The sequence below is a fragment of the Sus scrofa genome, chromosome 6 (assembly GCF_054392235.1).
Source record: "Sus scrofa isolate SSC_HxYL_T2T_F1_AM1 chromosome 6, Sscrofa_HxYL_maternal_Yorkshire_Landrace_v2.0, whole genome shotgun sequence".
Classification (NCBI taxonomy): Eukaryota; Metazoa; Chordata; class Mammalia; order Artiodactyla; family Suidae; genus Sus; species Sus scrofa.
In genome coordinates, this window is record NC_139388.1 from 52,802,108 (window position 1) to 52,829,638 (window position 27,531).

Here is a 27,531-nt window from a genome sequence, read left to right on the forward strand (position 1 = left end):
CAGATAGAAGTTGGACCATTGCTTTTATATGCGTCATACAGATGCCTATTAGAAATCCGGTGGTGAGAATGACGGTGATTAAGTGGTGGATCTGATGCGAATATGGTGACCACAACAAAAAGAAACCAGGTGTTTGATTCCCTAGAGACGGAGCAGTAGGTCGATGGAAAATGGCCAGGAGCCCCGACAGTAGTTGAATAGCGATTCTGAAGGCCATTGGGGAGGAGATAGTGGGTCTGAAAAAAACTAAGTGGAACAAACTGGACAGCATGTCTGATCAACATCAGGGTGGAGAAGGGTTTCCTGAAAGAAATCAGATCGGTCTGAAAGAAGACAGAGGTGGGCCTGGAAAAAAAAAGGGGGGGAGGTGGCAGAGCCTGTAGAAATAGAGCTCTCAGGGCAAAGAAATCAGACAGTGGACTGAAAGAAGCCTGCTGGTAGGCATAAAAGGTCAGAATGCAGGCACAGAAACATCAGGCACAGAAACATCAGGCACAGAAACATCAGAAACATCAGGCAGCAGCCACAAGAGAAATATGGCGGTGGGTCTAAGAGAGAGAAAATGGGCAAATAAAAAATCAGGCAGCGGATGGGAATGAAACCCAGTGTGGGATCTCAAGGGTGCAGGCTCTTTCCATCGTTAGGCTGGAAAGAGAGGGTGCGCCTGGCCCCGAGGAGGGGGAGGGCCGGTGCTCGACCTCGCATGCCCCACAGGTTCGGCAGCTCCAGGAGGGGGCCGCCCAGCTGCGGACGGTGTACGCCGGTGAGCACGCGGAGGCCATCGCCAGCCGGGAGCAGGAGGTGCTTCAGGGCTGGAAGGAGCTGCTGGCAGCCTGCGAGGACGCCCGCCTGCACGTGAGCTCCACGGCCGACGCCCTGCGATTCCACAGCCAGGCCCGCGACCTGCTCTCCTGGATGGATGGCATCGCTGGCCAGATTGGGGCAGCTGACAAGCCCAGGTGCCCCTCATCCCACTTCGAGCTTCCTACCTGCTTCCGGGCAGTGACCCCCGGCCCAACAGCAGCCCCCTTCCCCTTACAAAAACACAATAGGCAATATCTGCAAGGCTCCTCTGCCTGCCAGACACTGTTCTAAATGCTTCTTGCGTATTAAGACCCCTTGTCATGCCTGGCACGGGGGCTCAGAGCACAGGGCATCTTCCTGCCTCTGTGGAGGTGTCACAGCATGGGATGGGCTTGGGCTAAAGCCAGCATATGGACAGGGGTGTATATTTGGGTCTTAACCTAATAGGCTCTGACTGAGGGCTAGCATAACAGTTTGATGTGAGTGTGCAGCAGAAGCCTGACCCACAGGGATGGGGACCCAGGGTCCTTCCATTCTCAGCCATGGGAGTCATTTGCTGGACCTTCTGCCTCCAGCAGGATGATCACCTGGGTGGTTTTAGGGACTAAACCTGCACGCACATTCTGTTGGCCCAGTGGCCCCCGACCTGCCTGCTGGGCAAGCTGGGAAATGTCATCCAGCAGTGTGTCCAGGACAACAAGGACCTGGAGAGTGGTGGATACGGAGCATCATTTCTGTGACTGTGGGGCCTTGGGCCTGCATTCATTTTCTCAGCAAATATTTATCGATGTTTACTGTATGCCAGGGGGTGAGCAAGGCCAAGCTCCCGCCCAGATGCAGCTTCCATTCTGAGAGAGGAAACAGGCAGCGCAGATGAATAAATAAACAAACACCTAATATGATTTCAGATAGTATTAAAAGAAATATAAAGCAAGATAAAAGGACCCGAACAAAGTGATGGTGCGCTGGGTAACGTTTTGGGGGAAGGGTCTTCCAGGTTGGGGGGGGTCAGCAGGTGCAGAGGCCCTAAGGTGGGCTGTAGTGAGACACGTCTGAGGAAGAGCTGGACGATCGCCGTGGCAGATGGAGTGAGTGAGGGGAGAGTGGGGAGTGGTAGGAAATGGGGGAGAGGGCAGTGGCGTATGGCGAGGAGTTTGCCTTTTCTTAGAGCGAGATGGGAGCTCCACGAGAGTTTAGAGCAGGGGGTGATATGATGTGACACACGTTTGAGAAAGATCACTTCAGGTGATCGGCTTTCTCTGGCGGGAGATAAACCGGAGAGCCAGGGTGGAAGCGGGTAGACCCGTCGGGAGGCTCCAGAGGCGCGGTGATGTTGGCTTGGCCCAGTGTGGTGATTGAAGAAATGACAAGTGATTGATTTTAGGAATTTTAAAAATCTTATTGTTATTATTATTTTTTTTGGCTGCCCCAGGGCTTATGGAGTTCCCCGGGCCAGAGATCCGATCCAAGCTGCAGTCGTGCCCTACACCCCACCTGTGGCAACACCGGATCCTTAATCCACTGTGCCAGGCCTGGCATCAGATAGGCATCCTGGTGCTCCAGATATGCCACCGACCCCACTGCACCACAGCAGGAGAACTCCTAAAAAAATCTTTTTATTATGAAAAATTTCAACTTTACGCAGAGGTAGCAGCAACCTATAGTGAACACACGTGTACAGGGAATGCCTAGCTTGGATAACCATCAACATTTGGCCAATCTTGCTTCATCTATACACTCCAGCCCCCGCCCCCTCTGCCTTTTGCTGAGCTACCTTAAAACACATCTCAGATTTCATATCTTTTTTTTTTTTTTTTCTTTTTAGGGCCGCACCTGCAGCATATGGAGGTTCCCAGGCTAGGGATTGCACCTGCCGGCCTATGCCACAGCCACAGCAACGAGGGATCCTTAATCCACTGAGTGAGGCCAGGGATCGAACCAGCAACTTCATGGTTCCTAGTCAGATTTGTTTCCACTGCGCCATGACGGGAACTCCCTCATATCATTTCACAGAGTATGTTTTAAAGTTATAAGTGTCCAGTCTTGACTGATGGATTAGCTTCAGGGTCTGAAGGGAAAAGAAGAGTCACAGATCAATGACGGGTGAATTTACTGAGGGGAATTTTGGGGAAGGTAATTTGGGAGATTGGGGGAGAATCAGGGAGATTGTCCTTAGGTAGGAATCATTAAAATGTGGAACTGTCGGAAATAAATTTGGACATATTAAGTCTTATAAAGCTATACTCGTTGACTGGTGGAACCTTCAGAAATTTGGAATTTGTTTTGGGCATATAACAGCTTAAAACCACGCTGTCCAATACAACGCAAGCCACAAATGTGAGCCACACAGCCACATATATAATTTAAGATTTTCTTGGGACCACATTTGAAAAAGTCAGAAAAAGCAAGTGAAAATGAATTTTAGTAACTCATTTTATTTAACCCATTATACCCCCAATACTATTACTTCAGCATGCAATCAGTGTTAAAATTATTGAGATATTTTACCCCCTTTTTAAAAAAAAAATTTTTTTTTTGGCTGCACCTGCGGCATGTGGAAGTTCCTGGGCCAGGGAATCAAACCTATGCCACAGCAGCGACCTGAACCACTGCATTGACAATGCCAGATCCTCAACCTGCTGCACGACAGGAAGTTCTCTATCTTCTTTTTCATATAAATTGTCAACATATAGTGTCTGCTTTACACTCAAACACATCTAAAGTCCAACAGAGCAGCCGCTTTTCAAGCACTCAAGAGCCACACATGTCTGGTGGCCACGGTGCAGGAGAGCACGGACCTAGAAGGTTAGACTCCTTGGCCAGTGGAACCTTCAGAAGGAGAGCTTTAGAAAATTAGAAAAATTGGATCTCGCAATTCTAGGTTAGAATCATAAAAGTGGAACATTTTAGCACTTCGGGCAACACCGAAGTTATTGAATCAGTGAGGAAGGCTGGCCCCTCAGCACTTAGTCACGGGAGGTGGGTGCCTGGGGACGTCATTGGAGCCCCCGCCTCATTTGGGCTCATCCCGAGCTGTGTGTATGGGGCTGGCCAGCGAGGCTGCCCATGGCTCAGATCCCTGCCCACCACCCACTGCAGGGACGTGTCGTCGGTGGAGGTGCTCATGAACTACCACCAGGGCCTGAAGACTGAGCTGGAGGCACGGGTGCCTGAGCTGACAGCCTGCCAGGAGCTGGGGCGCTCTCTGCTGCTCAACAAGAGTGCCATGGCTGATGAGGTGGGCGAGGGGGGCAGGGAGCCCCCACCTGGCATCTGTGCCCGTGGGGGTGGGAGTCGCCCCTGACACCTCTCCCACCCGCACACCCAGATCCAGGCACAGCTGGACAAGCTGGGAACCAGGAAGGAGGAGGTGTCGGACAAGTGGGACCGCCATTGGGAGTGGCTGCAGCAGAGTGAGTGGGGGCCCAGACACACGGGGCTCAAGGACACAGGGACATGCTTCAGTATGTTCAGAAAAGCCCAGAAGGTGATGCAGTTGGGCTTTGCACATTGCACGGGTCCCAGCACGGAAGCCTAGGAGGGTGGACACGGGGGCTGCCCTAGCATTGACTCCCTGGTGGCAGACACTGAGGGCAGAAGCCGGTGCCCTCAGAAATAGCCCCAGCCTCTCATTCCTGCAGAGCAGAACATTCCAGAGTGGAATGTTCTGGGCTAGGGGAAGCCAGAGCGGGTGTGGAAAGTCAGAGAAAACAGCCACTGCCCCTGTGAAGGGCCCACAGGTGCCCCTGGCACCCTTACCCCAAATGTCTCTCCTCAGTGCTGGAGGTGCACCAGTTTGCCCAGGAGGCGGTGGTGGCCGATGCCTGGCTGACAGCCCAGGAGCCGCTCCTGCAGAGCCGGGAGCTGGGCAGCAGCGTGGACGAGGTGGAGCAGCTTATCCGGCGACACGAGGCCTTCCGTAAAGCGGCTGCTGCCTGGGAAGAGAGGTTCAGCTCTCTGCGGCGCCTGACCACGGTCAGCACCCCCAATCCTGCCCCGGCCCCCCTCCCATGGCCCCACACCCCTCTCTCTATGAAGAAAGCACACAGGCTCTGACACAGACCCTCACTGGGCTCCCAGTCTGGTGTGTGTGTGTGTGTGTGTGTGTGTGTGTGTGTGTGTGTGTGTGTGTGTGTATGGGAGTGGGGGCAGACCTGTCACCTGTCACCAGACAATGACAGCCCAGGGTTTGGATGGGAGAGGCGCAGGTGGCCAGGGGAGCCCAGAAGAACTTGTCCTGGCCTGAGAAAGGCTGATCTGAGATTTGAAGAATGAGGAGAAGAGACCATTTTAACAAAAGTCTTAAGGGAGTTCCCTGATAGTTTAGCAGATTAAGGATCCTTTGTTGTCACTGCCGTGGCTTGGGTCACTGCTGTGGCGAGGGTTTGATCTGTGGCCTGGGAACTTTAGCACAGCCAAAAAAAAAAAAAAAAAAAAAAGAAAGGCCTAAGGTCCTGAAGGAAGGAGGCAATGGGGGACAGAAAGGCACTAGATGTTTGCTGGAGAAAGCAGGATTAAAGCTCCTGGCAAAGCATGGGCACAGGCGTGGACCACCTTGCTTTTTCACTGCTGAGAACTTAAAAGCCGGGTGGTGAGGGAGCAGAGGACCCAAAGTCACCTTCCCAGGCCCACCCCCACCCCGCCTCCCCACTTGAGCCTGGCCCCTCTGTCCCCAGATCGAGAAACTCAAGGCGGAACAGAGCAAGCAGCCGCCCACACCCCTGCTGGGGCGCAAGTTCTTTGGAGACCCTGCGGAACTGGCGGCCAAGGCTGCGCCCCTGCTGCGGCCAGGGGGCTACGAGAGGGGCTTGGAGCCCCTAGCCCGCCGGGCCTCAGACACGCTGTCGGCCGAGGTGCGGACCCGGGTGGGGTACGTGCGCCAGGAGCTCAAGCCCGAGCGCCTCCAGCCGCGCATCGACCGGCTGCCGGACGTCCCAGGGAGAGTGGAGCCCGCCGCCCTGCCAGCCGCACCGGAGGACGCGGCGGAGACCCCTGGGGCCCCCGCAGCCGCGGAGCAGGTCCGGCCGCGGCCAGAGCGCCAGGAGTCAGCCGATCGCGCGGAGGAGTTGCCCAGGAGGCGGCGGCCTGAGCGGCAGGAATCGGCTGATCAATCTGAGGAGGCTGCGCGGAGGCGGCGGCCAGAGCGGCAGGAGTCCGCGGATCACGAGGTAGCACATAGCCTTACTCTGGGCCGCTACGAGCAGATGGAGCGGCGGCGCGAGCGGCGGGAGCGGCGGTTGGAGCGGCAGGAGTCCAGCGAGCAAGAGATGCCTATCAGAGGAGACCTGGCCAAGGGGTGAGGCCCCATGTGCCCAGGGAGTAGAGAAAGGGAGACACAGAGAGCCCCTGGAGCCGCACTGGCCCAACAGAGTAGAACTTCTGGGCTCAGAACTGCCCAGGGAGGAAGATGTGTTTGCAGTACCCATTTTGCAGAGAGGTAAACTGAGGCTGAAAGAGTGTGGGAGTCCTGCCCATTATCCCACAGTGGCAGTAGCTTCCTCTAGGTGCAGGTTCTCAGCTACCGAGTTCTGACCCCTGCATCAGATCCCCTGGGCAGGGATTTTGTCCTCTTACATCTCAGTTTCTCCACTGGGCTAAGGATGGAACCATTAGCTCCCTGATTGGAGTTAAGACTCTTCATCACAGTCTCTCTCAACCTTACAAATTGGGGGCTGTAGTCATATTCATTTTATGGATGAGGCAGCTGAGGCTCAGAGAGGGCAAGTCACTCACTTGGGTGAAGCAAGACTGGAACCCAGACCTTTCAGAATCCAGAGTTAACCAGAGTGTGTTGTGTAGATCCCTTCAATCAGCTGTGTCCCCAGAAAGAGGTCAAATACATTTCAGTGCCAATGACTTCCTGACCCCTTTTAAATTTTGTATTTCACTAAGATTTGCTGAGTGCCTGCTCTGTGTGTGGTATGTGTCAGCTCCAGCCCGGCTTTCATGGCACTCACAGTCCAGTGCGGAGAAACAGATCAGATAGTGTGACCCAGAATGATCAGGACCGGGATGGGGGAATCCCAGGGAGCTTGAGAGCTCAGGGGATGGGTGGAAAAAGGCAACAGTATGTTCAAAGGCTTGAAGGCTCCCTTTTACATTGGTCTTTGTGCGGCTTAAAATTCGACGGGGGAAGAGGTTCCATCCTCCACTCGGCAGCTACCTGCCAGGCTCCTGTGGTGTGTAAGGCAGACATCTGAGACAGGCAGCTGCATAAGCGGACAAGGACCTGGCATCTCAGGCTCAGAGGTGGCGGTTCCTCCAGCCAGCCAGGCTAGTCCCTGGGAGAAGACCTCCTAGTTCCATTGGGTCTGTCTGTGCCTCTCTCCCCTCCAGGAAGGCCACCCTGGCTGACATTGTGGAGCAGCTGCAGGAGAAAGAGGCAGGACCCGGGCTCCCTGTTGGGGTAAGTTGAGCCTTGGTATGGGTGGGTGTATAGGGGCCCCTCTCCTCAAAGCAGGAGTCAAGATCCCAGAAACACCTGTGCCTAGCCCTGCCCCCCCGCCCCCAGCTGAACCCTGCAGAGACTCTCAGGGAATGGCAAGGGCCCCCAAATGCCTCCAACAATCTGAAATTTTCCTCCTTAGAAAGATGAGGCCATCAACCTAAGAGACTCCGACCCCCCCCCCCCCTCCACACACAAACAAGTAGACTCCAGGCTCTTCCCACATCTGTTCTGGACTCTTTCTCTAACCTTAATTTCCTTACAGACAGACAGACAGACAGACAGACAGACACACACACACACACACACACACACACACACACGGCTCCAGATTCCTCCTATACAGACAGCTGGGACACCCACCTGCCTGCGCCCCCACCTCCATAAGTCTAGTCCCCTCCCCCTAAGATCCAGAGGGATTCCAAACCTAGTTCTGACAGACCCACTCCCCAGACCCCGGGAGCCCCTAAATTGGGCTTCCAACCTTGAGGAAGAGAGATGGCCCTGCTAACAAATGGGATCCCCAGACCCGTGAGTTCCCCCAGACAGATGGCCCCCACACCCCACTATGGACAGCACCCCTCTTCCCCCTCCCTTCACACAGCCGTCGCTGCCTCAGCCTCGGGAGCTTCCCCCCGGCCGCCTGCCCAACGGGCTTGAGCCGCCCGAGCGGACACCTCGGCCAGACCGGCCGCGGGCTCGGGACCGGCCCAAGCCGCGACGGCGGCCGCGGCCCAGAGAGGGTGGTGAGGGCGGGGGAAGCCGGCGCTCGCGCTCCGCCCCGGCCCAAGGCGGCTCCGCCCCCGCGCCTCCTCCTCCGCCCACTCACACAGTGCAGCACGAGGGCTTCCTGCTGCGCAAGCGCGAGCTCGACGCTAACCGCAAGTCGTCCAACCGGTGAGCGTGTGGGCGGGGCTTTGGAAGGTGGGTCCCAAGCTGTGTCCAATGAATGAATAGGTGGGCCTGAGGGGTGGGGCTAATTTTTAGGGCGCCCAAATGGTGGCGGGGTAGGCGGGGCCTGAAAAGGGGGCCTTCACTTCAAAGAATCAATCCCAGGAACCGGAGGTGAAGGGGCCTAAGGTTAGTGTGTCCAGTGGGTGAGCCGGTGGAGGCGAGATGTGGGCGGGACCTGAAGAAAATGTTCGAACATGAATAAACTGCGACTCAATCTCAAAGCAATCAACCAACGTAGGCGTAAACTAGAGCTAATAGCAAACTGGATGTGAGGTTTAGTCTAGAGGGTTCTCATGGCTTGTGATGTGGGGTCTGGGGACGTTCTCCAACCAGTGAGCCAGGTGGGACTACTCATTTCAATGTTTCATTGGGGGAGGGTCTCAAAAGTAGATCCCAAACTGAGGGCTGAGGGGAGGAGGGCACTTCACGAAAGTTTCCAAATCGGGGCCCAACAGTGATGTTAGGTGACTCTTGGAATCCACCTCTGGGTTGTCCAACCCTTTTTTGTCCAGCTGGGAGACAGGATCTGGAGAGAGGTGGAGCCCAGAAAGGGAGCTTTGAACAAGCAGAATGCGATGGGGGAACAGATGGAGGTTTTATCTGTGGGGTCTGGAGGTAGTCTTTTCTTCTGGTGCCAAAACCAAGGTGGAAATAAACAGGGACACCTGGATGTATTATGCTTATGGGAGAATTCCTCCTTGGTTGGGGCTTTGGCTGAACGGGAGACAAGAATTCCTCACGCCAAGTGGTAGGCCAGTAAGCCAATAGATCTCCCTTCAAGGGGATCGAGGGTGGGGGGTGGAGGAGCAGCGAGGAACATGCCCGAGAAAAGGCTTGAGGAGACAGCTTAAGTGTCACCTCTAGGAAATTCAGTGTGGGAGGGGATAGGGAAGGACAGCCCCAGCAGGGGCCAGTCTGGGCAAAGGCTTGGTGCAGAGAGACTTAGACCCTCCCCTCAGTTCAGCAACAGCCCTAAGGAAAAGCGCTGCAGGCATATGGCCCAACTAGGGCAAAGAGGAGGAAGGCTCAGGCATATTCAGCCCATGGAGGGTATGAATAAAGACTATCCAGGCAGAGTGCTGCAACTCTGCCTTGAGCCCCGTCTCGTCGCCCCAGGTCATGGGTGAGCCTGTACTGCGTGCTCAGCAAGGGGGAGCTGGGCTTCTACAAGGATGCCAAGGGCCCAGCATCTGGGGGCACACACGGCGGGGAGCCACTGCTCAGCCTGCACAAGGCCACCAGCGAGGTGGCTAGTGACTACAAGAAAAAGAAGCACGTCTTCAAGCTCCAGTGAGCCCCCTCAATGGGCACGAGGGAGGGTCCAAGATCCAGCTTCCCCCTCCCAGCAATACCTGCTCCCCCTCCAGAGGACAGTTGGTGGGTGGGTGGGCTGGGCCTCTGCCCCAGAGCCCCCAAGTCCTGTGTCCTCTCCCACAGGACCCAGGATGGCAGTGAGTTCTTGCTTCAGGCTAAAGATGAGGTGAGATCTGTTCCTTTCTCTCTCCTATCCAAACTTTGGGAACCACCTGGTTGGCTGGCTCCTGGCCCAGAGTGATGGGGCTTTGAAGCCGGGAAGCACAAGCCAGAGTTCCCGGGGCTTCCCAGGAAAGCCCACGGGCAGTGAGAGCCCAGAGGAAGTTCCTAGTCTAGCTGGGGGAGGGGGAGGACCAGGAGGGCTGCCTGGAAGCCCCAGGACAAAGTCCAGTCTCCTAGCCTTGGCCTCTGAGGTGATACAGGAAAGTTAGGAGGGAGTTAGCTTAAGAAAAGAAAGAAAGAAAAGAAAGAAAGAAAGAAAGAAAGAAAGAAAGAAAGAAAGAAAGAAAGAAAGAAAGAAAGAAAGAAAGAAAGAAAAGAAAGAGAAAGGAAGGAAGAAAAGAACTGCAAGTGCAAAGAACCAGAGGTGCAGAGTCCAAAGGGTTAACTGCCTTAGAGGGGAGCTCAGGGAGGAGGGTGCTCCCAGGGGCTACATCTACCTCTGCGGACACCACGGGCCATTTGGAGGAGGCTGGAGTTTATCCCAAGGGCACTCGGGAGTCATGGCATAGTTTTGAGCAAGGGAGGGTTACAGTGATGCCTAGGAAGGATCCCTTGGGGTTTCTTGGTGGCTCAGCAGGTTAAGGATCCAACACTGTCACTGCTGTGGCTTGATCCCAGCCCAGGAACTTTTGCATGCAGGGGCCACAGCCGAAAAAAAAAAAAAAAATCCCTTTGGCTCCCTGCCAAAAGATTTTTTTTTTCAGCTGTGGCCCCCGCTTGTGGAGCATGAGAGGTCGCCAGGGCAGAGGGCAGAGACCAAGGGAGAGAGCACCAGGCAGGCCTTCGGGGAGGGGCGGGAGGGGTGGGAGAGAGATGGGAGTGTAAGCAGACCTTGAGACTGGAGTGAGGGGGAGAGGTCAGGAGGAGGAGCAGGCACATAGGTGGCTTGAAGAGATGTTGAAAATAGTGCCGCTTGTTGCCTCACTCATCCTCCTAAGAGGCTGTGAAGTAGACCCTTATTCCCTCCATGCCTCTTTGACCTATCTTTAAAATGGAGATAGGAGTTCCCTTGTGGCACAGCAGGGTAAGGATCCCGCATTGTCACTGCAGTGGCTCTGGTTGCTACTGTGGTGCTGGTTCAGTCTCTGGCCCGGGACTTCCACAGGCTCTGGGTAAGGCCAAAATAAATAAATAAATAAATACAGTGGAGATAAAAAGTTTTCCGTCTTATAGTTATTGTGAAAAATAAGTTGATATAGGTAGAGTACTTTCAGGGCTGCTTGGAAAATGTCAGTGTCTGCTAGTGTTATTGTTTCTTGTTTATGGTGGGAATGAGATATAATCTGACCGAATAGAGTTAAGTGAATTAATCCACAAAAGTGCTTCGAACAGAGCCTGCGCAAAATAAACGCTGTGTAACTACTTGCATCTTCATTATTATTACCCGGTTCAACAGATGAGCAAACCGAGGGTCAGTGGGCAGTCTGATTCCAGGCTCATCTATCACTCAGTCTTCCAAACATAAACTATGTGTCCTGTTTCTATCTCCAGGAAGAAATGAACGGCTGGCTGGAGGCTGTGGCTGCCTCGGTGGCGGAACACGCCGAGATCGCCCGCTGGAGCCAGACAGCGCCCACCACGTCGTCCACAGACGAGGGCAACCCCAAGCGGGAGGCAGGGGAGCGCAGAGCCAGTGGGCGCCGGAAGTGACTTCCCACCCCCAGGGCCTGACACACCTCCCCGCCCCTCCTCCTGGCACTGTGGGCACAAAGACACTTTCTCTTCCGATGGGGCAGGAGCCCCTAGTCCCAACCAACACTGAGGATGCGCCATGATGGGCACTGGAAAGGAGGGGTCTTCTCCTGCACCCCAAGAAGTGGTGGGGGGATTGCTGCCCCTATTAGCCATATTTCGGCCCCTTCCCGCTCGCCACCCCCACCCCAGGTGCTGGGGCTCCTTTATTTTTATGCAATAACTGAGCTTGGGGGGTGGGGCGGGTAAGGGGCCGGTTGAGCCAAGCCCCCTGCCCCGATGCCCATATCCTGCCCCAAGAAGCTGGGTTGGTGGGGGCGATAATTTCCGCGCCCCTCTCCGCCCTAGGGATGGGCATGGGGGCGCTGGTGAGGTCCCCTGGACCATCCAGGGTGCTAGGGGTGGGGAGGGGACGCCCCCTCCCCGCCTTTACCTCACTTCCAATGCTGCCTTGATCTCTGTCTGGGGAGGGGGAGAGAAGGGGCCCTAGCCCCTGCCCTCCGCCGTCTCAGAGCCATGCGATTAATTCCTGACTTAGTTTATTTTTGCAAAACGTCGACCTCCTCCTCTCCCGCCCCGCATCCGCGAAGGCTTTTAATGGGAGGGGCGTCAAAGCTCAAAACTGTCTTCCTCTCTCCTCCCCCCTCTATCTGTAAATGTCACTTTGTGAGGGGAGGGGCGAGGGGAAGCCCTCCCCCTGCATGCTTCTGGCTGGAGCACCTCCCGGAGGAGTGGGGGAACCAGATGGTAGGCAGCCCCCAGGGCCGCTGGGGCTCAGGGGTAAGGGGTGGGGCGGCAGGCGCACACTCGATGTACCTATAATAAATTCTTTGGCTTTGACGGTCTATGACGGTTTGTTCAAGTTTCTTGGGCGGCGCCTGGGAGGATTGGGTGGGGCGAGGCCAGGAAACTGTGTTGCGGAGAACATTTAGATGTCCCTCTTGGTATGGACTAATTTCGAGGTCTAAACACGTGCCCCCGAAGAAGCAGCTAGATGCCATTCCTAAGTTGGGAACCCCAGAGGGGTGGAGGTACGTTTTGCTATTCACGGTAACTAAACTTCCCCAAAGGAGCCTCTCGGTCCGCCCCGTCCAGCACAGGAAAAGCGGGCCCCTTTAAGGAGGAGGAGAACATTAACTGCGACAAGTGAGCGCATTGCCCAATCGCGGGTGGCTCCAGGAGTCTCCGGCCCAATGAGCACGCGGTGGAGGCGGGGGTGGGGTGCACACCCGGAAGCGGGTGCTGGCCGGCCGGCTCGCCCGAGGGCCATGGAAGCCGCGGCCCTTGCAGCCGACGGGGTCCCTAGTCGGGGGCCTCCCGGCGAGGTGATTCATCTGAACGTGGGAGGCAAGAGGTGAGTGTAGGAGATTCTCGAGACCCTACTCTCGGCGGTGTGGAGCGAGGTGGGAGTACCCGTCTCTCCCGAGGGGAATCCCTGTCCATCAAGGATTGCTCCGCCCTCTGCTGGAGGCGCGGGAGCCTGATGGGTGCTGGAGGAGCGAAGGGAACTCACCCGGTCCTGGGATTAGGGCCTCATTCGTCATCCTCTCTCCATCATCTCGCGTCCTCTCACGGTCCCCGCACAGATTCAGCACCTCTCGCCAGACTCTCACCTGGATCCCAGACTCCTTCTTCTCCAGGTGATTGGGAGAGCGAGTTTGGGGTGGGGGGTGGGAGGACAGGGTACGGGGAGACCTAATCTCCCCCCATGATACACACACCGCGGCCCATGACACCCGCTTATCATCCCCCCACCCCCTTGCAGTCTTCTGAGCGGACGTATCTCTACACTGAAAGATGAGACTGGCGCCGTGAGTAGAGCAAGAATTGAAAGGGGCGGCCGGTAGGAGGAGGGACAGGATCCCCACTTAGCCTTGCTCTTTGCCCCATCTGTCTTCTTCCCCGCAGATCTTCATCGACAGGGACCCCACCGTCTTCGCCCCCATCCTCAATTTCCTGCGCACCAAAGAGCTGGACCCCAGGTTGGCATGGAAGATAGCGGGGAATCCCGCACCGTCTTTACCCCCTGAGAAGTCTCATCTTCTCCTCAGAATGTTCACTTAAGCACCTTGATCATATTTAAATTATATGACCTTAGAATTCCCCTCAAACACACACATTTTCACTGCCCAAATCATCTCTCCTTAGAATCTTGATCCCATCAAAATTTGCTACCTCTTAGGGTTCTCTGTACAGTTTTTAAAACTCCATCCTCAGAATTCTTTGCCCACTCCCACTCCCCAGAGCCTGACCCCTAGTCGCTTCTATTACCCAGGGGTGTCCATGGTTCCAGCCTCCTCCACGAAGCCCAGTTCTATGGGCTCACTCCTCTGGGTAAGTGGGGCCCCCTTAGCATCCTCTTCTAATAGAAAACCAGCTCTCTGGTGGTGCTCCCTCTTTCCCCTCTTGAAAGAAGGTTGGGTTAGAGATGAGAGCACTGGATTTAATCCTGGGTCTCAGAAGAGTGGTGGTATTCTGTGGAGAAAGAAATGGAGGAGGGGAAAAGGGATCTGTCTCAGTGTTCCCCAAGTCCCAGCCTTTAGGTCCTTTTGTCCCAGTTCGTCGTCTGCAGCTTCTGGAAGAGTTGGATCGATCTTCTTGTGGAAACGTCCTCTTCAATGGTTACCTGCCTGCACCAGGTGGGAACTACTAAGGAATGGAGAGAGTGGCTAGGGCTCTAAAGACTACATCTCCCACAAGGCTGCAGCCTGTGGGCACCTGAGCTGTGAACCCTGAAACACTCTGGGAGTTGTAGTTCTTTTTTTTTTTTTTTTTTTTTTGTCTTTTTTCTATTTCTTTGGGCTGCTCCCACGGCATATGGAGGTTCCCAGGCTAGGGGTCGAATCGGAGCTGTAGCCACTGGCCTACGCCAGAGCCACAGCAATGCAGGATCCGAGCCGCGTCTGCAACCTACACCACAGCTCACGGCAACGCCAGATCCTTAACCCACTGAGTAAGGGCAGGGACCGAACCCACAACCTCATGGTTCCTAGTCGGATTCGTTAACCACTGCGCCACGATAGGAACTCCTGGGATTTGTAGTTCTAAATCAGATGCTTGGCCTGATGCTGGGAAAGGAAGTAGGAAACAGCATTTCCAGTGAGACACTGGGCCAAGCTACCCCCTGGAGGTGCCGAAGCAGGCCCTAGAGCCTGATGGGAGTTATAGTCCAGGTGTGATTTCCTTGTAGAGAGGCTTAGGGAACACTGGTGTCCTTTGTATGAAGGAGTGAAATATTTAAGGAGAGTTATTGACTATAATCTCCGTGAGACCTTGGAGCAGCCAGTCCACTGGCCATGGAAAATATGCCCCACTGGTTATTGGGAAGTGTAGTCCACTAGGCTTTGCTGATTTGTAGAAGGAACAAAGCAGGGAAAATTATCTGCCTAACTGTTATTTCCCTAACTTGGTCAGTACCTACTACCTTCATGAAGTTTGCCACATATGAAGACCTATCGTCCTCTTAACTTAGTTTGACCCTGGTTTTTTTGTTTGTTTGGGTTTTTTTCACCCTGAGGTGCAGCAGCTTGATGTGGGATCTCAGTTCCCAGACCGGGGATTGAACCCAAGCTGCAGCAGTGAAACCACTAGACCACAAGGGAACTCCTGACTCTGTTTTTGTTTTGTTTTGTTTTGTTTTAATTATTTACATAGAAATTTTCTATCACTATCTTTACACTACAAATAAGTAGACATGAAATAAACCCCAAACATAGCAGTGAGATTAAATTCTGGGAGTTCCCGTCATGGCGCAGTGGTTAACGAATCCGACTAGGAACCATGAGGTTGCAGGTTCGATCCCTGCCCTTGCTCAGTGGGTTAACGATCCGACGTTGCCGTGAGCTGTGGTGTAGGTTGCAGACGCGGCTTGGATCCTGCGTTGCTGTGGCTCTGGCGTAGGCCGGTGGCTACAGCTCCGATTCAACCCCTAGCCTGGGAACCTCCATATGCCACGGGAGTGGCCCAAGAAATAGCAAAAAGACCAAAAAAAAAAAAAAATTCTGGGTAGATGCTGTTGCCTGCCAAGGCGACAGGCGTTTCTTAAGAGGAAAGATTAGCACATATTGAAGAGGTATCAACATCATGGCAGTACCAAAATGATTCTTCCTTTGTGATGGACTCAAAGGGAACTGAAAATGGCATAGCTGGCCGTGTGATTCAGTGGTATTTAATGCCCTGTCCCTGGACCACCTAAATTTTTTTTCTCTGGGAGCCAATGTTATCCAAGTGGGAAAATCAGTACCTGGCATATTTTAAAAGATTATTGGCATGGCAATTACTACAGTTATCAAAACGATTGTTGTTCTGCCCCTTCTCCCCGCCGCCGCCACCGCCGCTGCCGCCACCGCAGTGTTCCCAGTGAAGCGACGGAACCGGCACAGCCTGGCGGGGCCCCAGCAAGCAGGGGGACGCCCAGCCCCTGTTCGACGGAGCAACACGATGCCCCCCAACCTGGGCAATGCAGGGCTGCTGGGCCGAATGCTGGATGAGAAAGCCCCTCCCTCCCCATCAGGTACGTTTCTGTCTCACAGGAGCCTGGGGCAGCCAGTGGGCTGCCAAGACCCTGCCCTGACCCTTGCTTTTCCTCCCAAGGGCTACCAGAGGAGCCAGGGATGGTGCGCCTGGTGTGTGGACACCACAACTGGATCGCCGTGGCCTATACCCACTTTCTTGTCTGCTACAGGTGCTCAGGAGGGCAGGGGCAGGAGGCCTAGAGCCCTGTTGATGGGGAGGGCTCAGGGTGAGGGCTGACGATGTCCCCTAATCCTCCAGGCTGAAGGAAGCCTCCGGCTGGCAGCTGGTGTTTTCCAGTCCCCGCCTGGACTGGCCCATTGAGCGACTGGCACTCACAGCCCGGGTGCTCGGTGGGGCTTTGGGTGAGCATGACAAGATGGTGGCAGCAGCCACAGGCAGCGAGATCCTGCTGTGGGCTCTGCAGGCAGAAGGCGGTGGCTCTGAGATAGGTATGGCCCCAGGCTTTTTCCAGAACCCTTGGCCCTTTTAGAGTTCTACTCCAATCTGTGGCCTCTTAAAACAGCCCACCCAGGAGTTCCTATTGTGGCATAGCAGAAACAAACCCTCCTAGTATCCATGAGGTTACAGGTTGGGTCCCTGGCCCTGCTCAGTGGGTTAAGAATCTGGTATTGCCACAAGGTGTGGTGTAGCTTGCAGATGTGGCTTGAATCTGGTGTTGCTGTGGCTGTGGTGTAGACCAGCAGGTGCAGCCCTAAAAAGCAAAAAATGAAAAAACAGCCCACCCTGCACAAATATCACACCCATAAGACCTCTTTGGGCTCTTAAGATGCTCTGGCCCTTTCTGCATCCTGTTATGATTCCTTGGTCCAGTAGGAAAAACCCACCCATGTACAGCTGTTTCCTCCATCAGAATTCATTGCCCTTCAGAGTTCCCGTTGGGGCGCGGCAGAATCAAATCTAACTAATAATCATGAGGTCGTAGGTTTGATCCCAGGCCTCATTCAGTGGGTTAAGGGTCTGGCATTGCTATGAGCTGTGGTGTAGGTCGCAGATGTGGCTCAGATCCTGCATTGCTGTGGCTGTGGTGTAGGCCAGCAGCTACAGCTCTGATTCAGCCCCTAGCCTGGGAACTTCCTTATACCGTGGGTGTGGTCCTGAAAAAAGCAAGAAAGAAAAAAAATGAATTCACTGCCCTGGAGTTCCCTGTTGATGCAGCGGGTTAAGGATCCAGCATTGCCCCTGTTGTGGCTTGGGTCACTGCGTGGCATGGGTTCAGTCCCTGGCCTGGGAACTTCCACATGCAGGTGTAGCCAAAAAAAAGAATTCACTGCCCTGTTACATCTCTTTGCTTTGCTAGAATTCATGTCAATAAAATCCCAGAGCCTGTTAGAATCTGTGTTCCCATTAGAAATCCGACTCCTTAGACTAATCTGTTCTCTAAAAAAATCTTAATCCCCATGAGAATCCTCTACCGCCCATAGACGTTTTTGTCTTTGGTGAAAGTCTCAGCCGTCTTAGATTCCACACCCCATTAGAGTCCCACCGCCCATCTGGCCCATTTGTAATCCTCTGTAATTCCTCCTGGAATCCTCTGTCCTGTAAAGATTCCATGACCCCGTTGAATTCTCTGGCCCTTGGAGTTCTGGCTGCCACCCCTCTTTTCCCCCATGAAAGGGGGTCCTAGCTGAGCCCTCCTTGCCTTCTGCAGGAGTCTTCCATCTGGGGGTGCCCGTGGAGGCCTTATTCTTCGTGGGGAACCAGCTCATCGCCACAAGCCACACAGGGCGCATCGGGGTGTGGAATGCCGTCACCAAGCACTGGCAGGTCAGGGCGCTGGCCAGCCAGTCTGTCTCTTCCCCAGTGTCCAGGGAGGGGTTCATTTCTACCCCACTCAATCGGGAGAGAGCCAGAGAACCCAGCACTGGGCCAGGTCCAGGGGCAGGAAGAGGTGGTAAAGACCTGAGGGGGATCCGGGAGGCCTTCCTGGAAGAGGCGCTGCCAAGCCGATGTAAGGGATGGTGGCTTCGGAAAGGAAGCAAGGATTCTGCAGACACTGGATGGGGGAGCTGGTGAGGGGAGACAGTGTAAGAGGCAGAAACCCAGGGAGCGCTGTGCAAACAACCGTCATTCTCTCTGCACCCACCCCAAGCTATGCCCAACAAGTAAAATAACAGCAACAAACACTATTTTTCTCCTAAAGTATGAGTGTTTGGGTGAGAGAGACAGACACGCAGAGAAAGGAGAGAGAAAGAAATGGAGATGGAGAGAAACAGACAAATAGAAACAGGAGGGAGTTCCCATTGTGGCTCAGCAGGTTAAGAACCCGACTAGTATCCATGAGGATGCAGGTTGGCTCCCTGGCCTCGCTCAGTGGGTTAAGGATCCGGCATTGCTGTGAGCTGTGGTGTAGGCTGGGAGCTTTGGCTCCAATTCGACCGTTAGCCTGGGAAAGAACTGGAGCAGGGAGGCGAGGGCAGGCCAGGAGGGGGGCACTGCGGAGGCCAGGCTGGGGAGGGCCTCCATGGCCACCGCCCATCCCGCCCGCCCCGCCCCAGGTTCAGGAGGTGCAGCCCATCACCAGCTACGACGCGGCCGGCTCCTTCCTCCTCCTGGGCTGCAACAACGGCTCCATCTACTACGTGGGTGAGTGGGTGAGCGGCAGCCTGCACCCCCGCTGCCTGAGCGCCTCCCCTGGGAGTGGGAGAGGAGGGGGAAGGCTTCGGTACTTAAAGAAACCCACTCTTTCCTCCCCGCCTGCCCCAGATGTGCAGAAATTCCCCCTGCGCATGAAAGACAACGACCTCCTTGTCAGCGAGCTCTACCACGACCCGGCGGAGGATGGGGTCACAGCCCTCAGTGTCTACCTCACCCCCAAGACCAGTAAGCTGGGACTCAGCTCCTGCCTCAGCCGTCAGCAGCCAGCCCTGGCCCCCACCCGCTGCTCCCTGCCCATCCCTTGTGTAGCATGACCCAGTGAGATTATTGAGAGGGAGATGGATTCAACTCATTTAGTCATTCAACAAACACCGAGCACCTCTTACATGTAAGCTCTGTTCCAGGTGCTCGCATGACGGGCCTCTCCACCAGAGCCTAAACTGATCCTGAGGAGTTGATCTCTGTGTGCCTTTCCCATTTCTGTGACGAGGGCTTGAGGCTTGCATGTCTTACGGTCGACAAAGCCAAGTTCTCTGGCCTGGGACAGTCTCTGTGGTCTGTTTTCTTGATCACCAATGCAGGGAGACGGATTGATTTTTTTTGGTTTGTTTTTATTGAACTCTAAGTCCCATACCATAAAATTAAGATTTAGTAGTTTTTAGTAAACTCACATGGTTTTGCAGGCATCACCACTACCTCATTCCAGAATGTTTATCACCCTAAAAAAAAAAAAAAAAAAAAAAAAAAACCCAGGCCAGTTAGTAGGCATACCCTAGCCCTCCCCGCTGACAGCCCCTGGAAACCTCTAATCTGCTTTCTCTCTCTGTGCATTTACCGCTTTAGACATATCTTTCTTTCTTCCTTTCAGTTTTTTTGTTTGTTTGTTTATTTGTTTGTTTTTGGCTTTTTAGGGCCGCACCCATGGCATGTGGAAGTTCCCAGGCTAGGGGTCAAATTGGAGCTGTAGCCAAGGGCCCACACCACAGCCTCAGCAACATGGGATGCGAGCCATGTCTGCAAGCTACACCACAGCTCACGGCAATGCCAGATCCTTAATCCACTGAGTGAGGCCGGGGATCGAACTTGCATCCTCATGGATACCAGTCAGGCTCATAACCTGCTGAGCCACACGGGAGCTCCTGGATATTTCCTATCACTAGGATCATACACTATGTGGCCTCTTGTGTTTGACTTTCTTCAATTAATGTGTTATTTTGTTTTGTTTTGTTTTCTTATGGTTAGTGCTTTTCAGAGCTTAAGACATCCATCCCTACCCTCAGGTTGTGAAAATTTTCCGCTGTTTCCTTCTAGAAACTTTGCAGTTTTAGCTTTTACATGGAGGTCTGTTCCATTTCAATGAATTCTTATGTATAGTGTGAGGCAGGGGTCACGTTTCTTTCTAGCTGGAGTAAATTACTTATTTATGTATTTATTTGCTTTCTTAGCTATTTAGTCCTTTCTTCCCCACCCCCTTCCTCACCACGTGCCACTGTTCTGTCATGGGCAACATACAGCTTTCCATTGTTAGGTGTCTTTGCCAAGTGAGTGCTATGGAGCTATGGACATGTTTTTGAATTGTGTAAATGGTATTGGTACATATCCCAGTTTGTAGATCTTACCTCTGTCCATCACACCCTAGATTAAATATCTACCCGCCTTGCATGTTGTTATGCATAACCCTAACCCATTGCTTTTTTTCTTTTTTTTTTTTTGGTCTTTTTAGGGCCGTGCCCGCAGCACATGGATGTTCCCAGGCCAGCGGTCCAATTGGAGCTGTAGTCGCTGGCCTACACCACAGCCACAGCGTGGGATCCGAGCCAAGTTTGCAACCTACACTAAAGCTCATGGCAACACCAGATCCGTAACCCACTGAGCAAGGCCAGGGATCAAACCCCCATCCTCAATGATGCTAGCTGGGTTCATTAACTGCTGAGCCACGACGGGAACTCCTAACCCATTGTTTTTAACTCCTGCACAAAATATTAAAACCACATCTTACGCACATTCCTTGGAATGGTCCAGGAGTTCTCATTGCGGCTCAGTGGGTTAAGAACCTGACTAGCGTCCATGAGGATGCGGGTTCAATCCCTGGCCTCACTCAGTGAGTAAAAGATCTGGCATTGCCGTGAGCTGTGGTGTAGGTCAAAGATGCAGCTCGGATCTGGCATTGCTGTGCCTGTGGCGTAGGCCCTCAGCTGCCACTCCAGTTGGACCCCTAGCCTGGGAACCTCCATATGCTACAGGTGGGGCCACATTAAAAGAAAAAAGGGGGAAAAAAAAGATGGTTCATTAAGTTCCTGACAGTTACCACCTATCTCTTCCCCTGCAGAAAGCTGGCAAGGTAGGGAGTCCCTCAGGTACACTGGGCTGGGTTTTCTTGTCTTGCTTTCTGTTTATATGTCTCTTTCCAGGTTTCTCTCTTTCTCTTTCTATGTCAGTCTCTGCCTCTATAACCCTCCCTCTGATTTGTTTTTTCCATCCTCAGTTTCTTTATTTTTCTCTCGCCTCAGCTTTCTTTCTTTTTCTCTTTCTTTCTTTCTTTCTTTCTTTCTTTCTTTCTTTCTTTCTTTCTTTCTTTCTTTCTTTCTCTTTCTTTCTCTCTTTCTTTCTCTCTTTCTTTCTTTTTACCATGCTTGTTGCATGTGGAAGTTCCTGGGCCAAGTATCAAACCTGAGCCACAGCAGTGACAATGCCAGGTTCTTAACCCCTGCGCCACCAGGGAACTCCTGTCTCTCTCGGTCCTCATTTCTGTCTCTGACCCTCTGCTCTGTCCCTCTGCCTCCCACTCCTCCCTCCCCACATCCGCCACCTTGTTCTCTCCAGCTCCCCCCTCTTTCCTTACTTTCTGGCTTTGGGTCGGTTCTTTGTTCAACTGTCTCTTTCTCTCTGCCCTGGTTTGGTCTCTCCATGACCCCGTCCCTCTGTCCCTCCTCGGCCCCCCACCAGGTGACAGTGGGAACTGGATTGAGATCGCCTACGGCACCAGCTCGGGGGGCGTGCGCGTCATCGTGCAGCACCCCGAGACCGTGGGCTCGGGGCCTCAGCTCTTCCAGACCTTCACCGTGCACCGCAGCCCCGTCACCAAGATCATGCTGTCGGAGAAGCATCTCATCTCAGGTGAGCCTCGCCCCGCTTCCCCCGGTGCCCTCTCCCCACAGGAGGGACAGCTCAGCTGGGAGCATGAAGCCTGGTAGACGAGTCTTCCCACTGGGGAGGGACACTGTGTGGGGAGCGGCCCCTGGAGAACTCCATGAAAGGGCCAGTCCAGGGATGGGTGCTTTTGCCAGGAAGAGGGGGGAATCCAGCAATTACCAGGCACAGGGGAGACAGTGATGAACAAGACAGGCCACGTCCCTACTGTCGGGGAGCTGATGCGCCAGGGGGAGCAGCAGGCAATAAATCAAGAAAAATACAAACCACCCTCCAGCAGTGCTGAGGTCTATGAGTAAAAACAAAGCTGTGTGTGAGGCTAGAGGATGTCGGGGTCACTACCAGGTTCCAGGGAGGCCTTCCTGAGGAAGGAGCTTGCAAGAGAAATGAGCTGTGCAGATCGGGGGGACAAGCATTCCAGGCAGAAGGAACAGGCATTGCAAAGGTTCTGAGGTGGGAGGGTGTTTGGAATGTCAGAGGAGAGCAGGGGGCCCCCTGTGCCTGGAGAGTGGAGGGCAAGGAAGAGGGTAGACGGTGATGGGGCAGGTCAGTGGGACTCGTAACCCATGGAGAAGACTTTGCCCTTGACCCTGACTATGATGGTGCCGGGGGCAGGGGGGTGGGAGGGGCTCTGAGCAGAGGAGGGCTGTGACCTGATGCGGGTGTTCACAGGGTCTCTCTAACTGCATGAGGGGACAGACTCTGGGGACAGGATAGGAGCAGGAAAGCCAGGGAGGAGGCTGCTGCAATGATCCCGGCAGGAGATGGGATGGACAGGGTGGCGGGAAGGGGACAGGGTAAGGTGCAGTCAGGCTCTGGGTTGATTTGGAGGCAGAGCCAATGGGATCGTTGCCTGTTTGGAGTCCTGGGGAAGAGAGAATTCTCCGAAAGGGAAGAATTCAGAGGCGCCTGAATCTTGACACCTCTGAAAGAGAGTCCTCCCGGAGCTCAGGAAAGTGACGCAGTGGTGGCGCCATGGCCGGGCCTGACCTGCAGCTGTCCCCTCACCCCTCAGTCTGTGCCGACAACAACCACGTGCGGACGTGGTCTGTGACTCGCTTCCGTGGCATGATTTCCACCCAGCCTGGTTCCACCCCGCTCGCTTCATTCAAGATCCTGGCGCTGGAGTCGGCCGACGGGCACGGCGGCTGCAGTGCTGGCAATGACATCGGTGTCTACTAGCCCCTGGTCCCCTACCCTGCAGTCCCTGCCTGATCTCCATTGGCCTCCACTGACCCCTTCCCTGACCCCGGTAGACCTCCCTTGACCTCCCTTGACCTCTCTTGACCTCTGTTTCCTCCCAGCTGCTCCCATTGAATTCTGTTCCCCCAGTGATTCCTACTGACTGCGCCTGAGCTGGGCCCCTGCCCCATCCCTGCCTGAACTCCACTCACCGCTGCTGCCCCAACCCTCTCTGATCTCCCCCAACTCCAGCAACCTGGGAATGGGACCCTGGTCCCAGGGGCTGGGGGACATTCATCCGTGGGGAAGGGGGCAGAATCTTGGGGTCTGGAGGTCCCAGGGACACCCCCCCCTGCCAGCCCTGACCGCCCCCCTCTGCCTGGCCCAGGCCCCTATGGCGAGCGGGATGACCAGCAAGTGTTCATTCAGAAGGTAGTGCCAAGTGCCAGCCAGCTCTTCGTGCGTCTTTCATCCACTGGTCAGCGGTGAGGACCGTCCCTGTCACATGGGGAGGGCGGTCAGGGGAGGAGGCTGGGTGCCAGCTGGGTCACAGAGATCAGAAGGGCATCCCACCCAAGGGGCACCGCAGGAGCAAAGGCTGGGAGGCATCACAAGCCTAGACTTAGGGGCTGGGGGCTGAGCTATCAAAGGTGTGACAGGTGTGGATGAGAATGAAGCTGGAACAACTCCAGGAGCTCATGCTGGACCTTAAGCAAAGATCGCCCAGTGTAGTCAGGACCAGGGGCTAGGGGTCAAGGCCGAACTGGGAGAGGGACCAGAAGCTATAAGAGCCTAGAGGCAGTGCTTGCTCCAGCCTGGAAAGGGGGTGGAGAGGGACTCCAAGCAGAGAATTTGAGGATAAATAGGAATGAACAGGAGGGAGTTCCCTCTGTGGCAGAGTGGGTTATGATCCAGCTTGTCTCTGTGGCATTGCCGTTTCAAGCCCTGGCGCTAGAACTTTCATATGCCATGGGTGTGGCCAAAAATGGAAAAAAAAAAAAAAGAATGAGCAAGAGAAAGGACGGAGGGGGAAGGGTGCGCCCGGCAGAAGGGACAGCATGGGCTGAGGCTGGAGGGGCTGCCTGGGTAACCAGGAGGTGCACCCGGTTGGGGCCGGGGTGCTGGAGCAGAGAACTGGAGCTTGGGGCTGCAGAGGGGCAGGGCTGTGTCCTGGGGGGCCAAGGCTGCTCCGAGGATGCAGGGGAGGCCGAGGGCCCCGGGGAGGAGTCTGGGACAGGTGGCCTGGCCCGAGAGGGCAGGGCTTGACCAGGGCCGGGTTGGGGGGAGGGGTCTGAGGGGGGAGAGGCGGGAGCCAGGCAGCCGGCCATGGGGAATGCTAGGCAGTGAGGGGGGCCCCAGGATGAGTCTCAGGCCCTCCCTGAGACCGGAATAGGGAGGGGAAGAGGTAGAAAGAGGGAAAGAGCCACACGGCTGGTACGAAGGGCCGGGGACATCCAGGAGGCCGCTGGCCCCGCAGGGGCTGGAACCCAAGAGAGTCGTTTTGAGAGAGATGGAGAAGATGGGTACCCCTCTGAGAGGCAGCGACCGAAGCCGGAATGGTGGGAACCGAGGCCTGGGGTGGGGTGTGAGGACCAGAAGAGGGACCAGGCCAGGCCCCCGGGGCGCTGAGGTGACTCCTCCTGTCCCCTCCCTGCTCAGGGTGTGCTCCGTGCGCTCTGTGGACGGCTCGCCCACCACCGCCTTCACCGTGCTGGAGTGTGAGGGCTCCCGGAGGCTGGGCTCTCGGCCCCGGCGCTACCTGCTCACTGGCCAGGCCAACGGCAGCCTGGCCATGTGGGACCTGACCACCGCCATGGACGGCCTCGGCCAGGCGCCTGGTACTCCCAGCCCCAAGCCCCACGCGCTCACTCTGAGCCCCCTCCTCAACCTCCTTTGTCGCGACCTCCCTCCGCAAACCCTTGCCCTCTGACCCCTTTCTCTGTCCCCCCAAACCCCTCCTTGCTCTTGCTTTTGAACCCTTCTCTGAGTTCCCATCATGACTCAGCAGTAACGACCCCAACTAGTATCCATGAGGATGCGGGTTCGATCCTTGGATCCCTGGTCTTTGCTCGATGGGTTAAGGATCCAGCATTGCCGTGAGCTGTGGTGTAGGTTGCAAACTCGGCTCAGATCCCCAGTTGCTGTTGGCTCTGGCATAGGCTGGCAGCTACAGCTCCGATTCGACCCCTAGCCTGGGAACCTCCATAGGCCACAGGTGTGGCCCTAAAAAATAAATAAATAAATAACCCCTCTTAGCTTCTGCCCTTGTCCCTTGACCTCTGCCTCTCTTCTCCTATCCTGACCTCAATTTTTGCCCATGACCTTTGTCCCTTGGCCTGTGACCCTTGCTCTGACCCTGCTTCTTTGCCCTCCCAGCAGGTGGCCTGACGGAGGAAGAGTTGATGGAACAGCTGGAACAGTGTGATCTAGCCCCGCTGGCTTCCTCGAGGGGCTCTCTCCCCAGCCCCTCACCCCGAACCTCTCTCACCAGGTAGGCGAGACTCCACGTCCCCTTCTGAGTGATGGAGGAGAGGGCAGAGCGGGGTGGCCTTGGGCGAGTGGGGCCCAGCCCCACGCTGGTGACCTGCATCGACACTCCTGTCCCCCTCAGTCTCCACTCGGCCTTCAGCCACACCTCCCTGTCCAGCCGCCGTGGGAGCCCGAGCCCCCCACAGGCTGAGTCCCGGCGCCGTGGGGGAGGCAGCTTCGTGGAACGCTGCCAGGAACTGGTGCGGAGTGGGCCGGAGCCCCGGCGGCCACCCACCCCAGCTCCCCGGCCCTCTGCCAGTCTCGGGGCTCCCCTTGCACCCCCCAAGATGAAGCTCAATGAAACTTCCTTCTGAACACAGCTGCCATGGTGCCTTGGGATACCCAGGTCCTGGGGGACTCAGGTGCCTCCCCTGCTTCCTGTCAGAGACCTGGGTTCAGGGCCAGGGCCTCCTTGAAGTGGTTACTGTTACAAGGTCCCTAACCGTCTCCTTTTTCTGGAGCCAAAGTCACCCTTCCCTAATAAAGTTCGCACTGCCAACAGCTTGCTTACATTCTTAGAGGGTTTGGGCATCCCTGGGGAAAGGATGGGGAGATGTGGTGCCCAACCAGGTCCCTGGCTACAGATTCAGGAACATCTGTCTCTCCTTTAAATAAAGGAGAGGAATTGGTTTACATCTGTCTTCAGGCATGGCTGGATCCAGGGCTCAAACACTCATCTAGAATGTCTTTCCATCTTTTGGCTTTGCTTTCCTCTGGGATCATTCTCATTCAGGTTTTTGTTTTGTTTTGTTTTGTCTTTTTAGGGCCACACTCATGGCATATGGAGGTTCCCAGGCTAGGGGGTCCAATCAGAACTGCAGCTGTCAGCCTACACCACAGCCACAGCAATACCAGATCCGAGCCACTTCTGCGAACTCCACCACAGCTCATGGCAATTCTGGATCCTTAACCCATGGAGCAAGGCCAGGGATTGAACCTGCGTCCTCATGGATACTAGTCGGCATTTTTACTGCTGAGCCACATCCCCTCAATCAGGTTTGCCCTACTGTGTGCCAAGATGACTCCAGGTAACTCCTAAGCAACTTTTGTCTCTCCAGCCTCAGCAAAAATGACAAGACCGATTCTCATTGACTTAAATTGAGTCATATGGCCATTCCTGAATCAATCGCTATGCCCGTCCCTTGTGGCAGGACTCACATGCCCTCACAAGCCAGGCAGTGAGGTCAGCCCCATGTTGACAAGAGTGGAGAAAGATTTCCTAAAAGGTGAATCACAGGACTATTATCATAAACAGGGATGAATGTGTACAGGTTGGCAGAAACACAGATGTCAACTGGGTGATTGCCACATCCTAAATATTTGTACCCAAATCCTCACCACTGCAAATACCTTGCCCATATCCCTGGCTGCCCAGTGTTTCACCCCTTCTCCTTCCCACACCAAAGACAGTGCGTAGGACAGAATCAGCTCACCCCAGCCTGGCATCCTTGAGATTTTTCCCAAGTTAATACCTATTCCTAGAGTTCCCATCATGGCACAGTGGAAACGAATCCGATTAGGAACCATGAGGTTGCGGGTTCGATCCCTGGTCTTGCTCAGTGGATTAAGGATCCGGCATTGCCATGAGCTGTGGTGTAGGTTGCAGACATGGCTCGGATCTGGCATTGCTGTGGCTGAAGTGTAGGCCGGCAGCTGTAGTTCCAATTAGCCCCCTAGCGTGGGAATCTCCATATGCTGAAAGAAAAAAAAAAAAAAAACCTATTCCTGTGGCAACTCTGCCAGAAAGTTTTCAGCATCTTTTCCTTGGGTCAGTAAAGAGAAGAGAAAGTGAGCTCGCTAAGAACAAGGGATTTTAGAATATGCTAATTCTAGAATTCCAGAATTTCTGGAATGTCAGAGCTGTAACCTGAGGGAGGGGGTATAGAATGTTAGGGAATCTAGAACACAGGAATATCTTAGAGCGCTGGTGGATGAACAATCTTAGGCTTCTCCCAAGCATATCAAAAAATCCAGACTGTAGAATTGCCTTCTCTCTCTCTTTCTTTTTTGGCTGCACTCACGGCATATGGAGGTACCTGAGCCAGGGATCAAACTTGCACCATCACAGTGACCCACGCCACAGCAGTGGCCCGATCCTTAACTCACTG

General features: G+C 54.7%; 2 protein-coding genes across 6 annotated transcripts in view; both read left to right on the plus strand.

Moving 5' to 3' along the window:
• The window catches only part of SPTBN4 (spectrin beta, non-erythrocytic 4), an 83,065-nt gene extending 70,789 nt beyond the window's left edge, over positions 1–12,276 (plus strand). The window contains exons 27-36 of one of the 4 annotated variants that reach the window (XM_021094394.2): positions 715–959; positions 3,904–4,042; positions 4,133–4,217; positions 4,583–4,779; positions 5,481–6,100; positions 7,141–7,210; positions 7,854–8,146; positions 9,320–9,493; positions 9,641–9,683; positions 11,231–12,276. In XM_021094394.2, the coding sequence (XP_020950053.2) occupies positions 715–959; positions 3,904–4,042; positions 4,133–4,217; positions 4,583–4,779; positions 5,481–6,100; positions 7,141–7,210; positions 7,854–8,146; positions 9,320–9,493; positions 9,641–9,683; positions 11,231–11,389 (2,025 nt within the window). In that variant the 3' untranslated portion in view covers positions 11,390–12,276. Of the gene's footprint in view, positions 1–714; positions 960–3,903; positions 4,043–4,132; positions 4,218–4,582; positions 4,780–5,480; positions 6,101–7,140; positions 7,211–7,853; positions 8,147–9,319; positions 9,494–9,640; positions 9,685–11,230 lie in introns of those variants that run through there. The other 3 variants (XR_014806204.1, XM_084960886.1, XM_084960884.1) reach the window with 3 other exon arrangements.
• A 375-nt stretch (positions 12,277–12,651) lies between these two features.
• On the plus strand, positions 12,652–25,924 carry SHKBP1 (SH3KBP1 binding protein 1). Of its 2 annotated transcripts, XM_021094397.2 has the most exons (18): positions 12,652–12,785; positions 13,018–13,071; positions 13,197–13,242; positions 13,340–13,413; positions 13,707–13,765; positions 13,990–14,070; positions 15,783–15,944; positions 16,025–16,115; positions 16,205–16,395; positions 17,616–17,731; positions 18,463–18,550; positions 18,671–18,787; positions 21,509–21,679; positions 22,728–22,883; positions 23,283–23,379; positions 24,554–24,732; positions 25,271–25,385; positions 25,506–25,924. In XM_021094397.2, the coding sequence occupies exons 1-18, from the start codon at positions 12,700–12,702 to the stop codon at positions 25,735–25,737; spliced, it is 2,115 nt and encodes a 704-aa protein (XP_020950056.1). In that variant the 5' UTR covers positions 12,652–12,699; the 3' UTR covers positions 25,738–25,924. The 2 variants fall into 2 exon arrangements, with proteins under 2 accessions (XP_020950056.1, XP_020950057.1); XM_021094398.2 differs by lacking the exon at positions 13,990–14,070.
• The last annotated feature ends 1,607 nt before the right edge of the window (positions 25,925–27,531 follow it).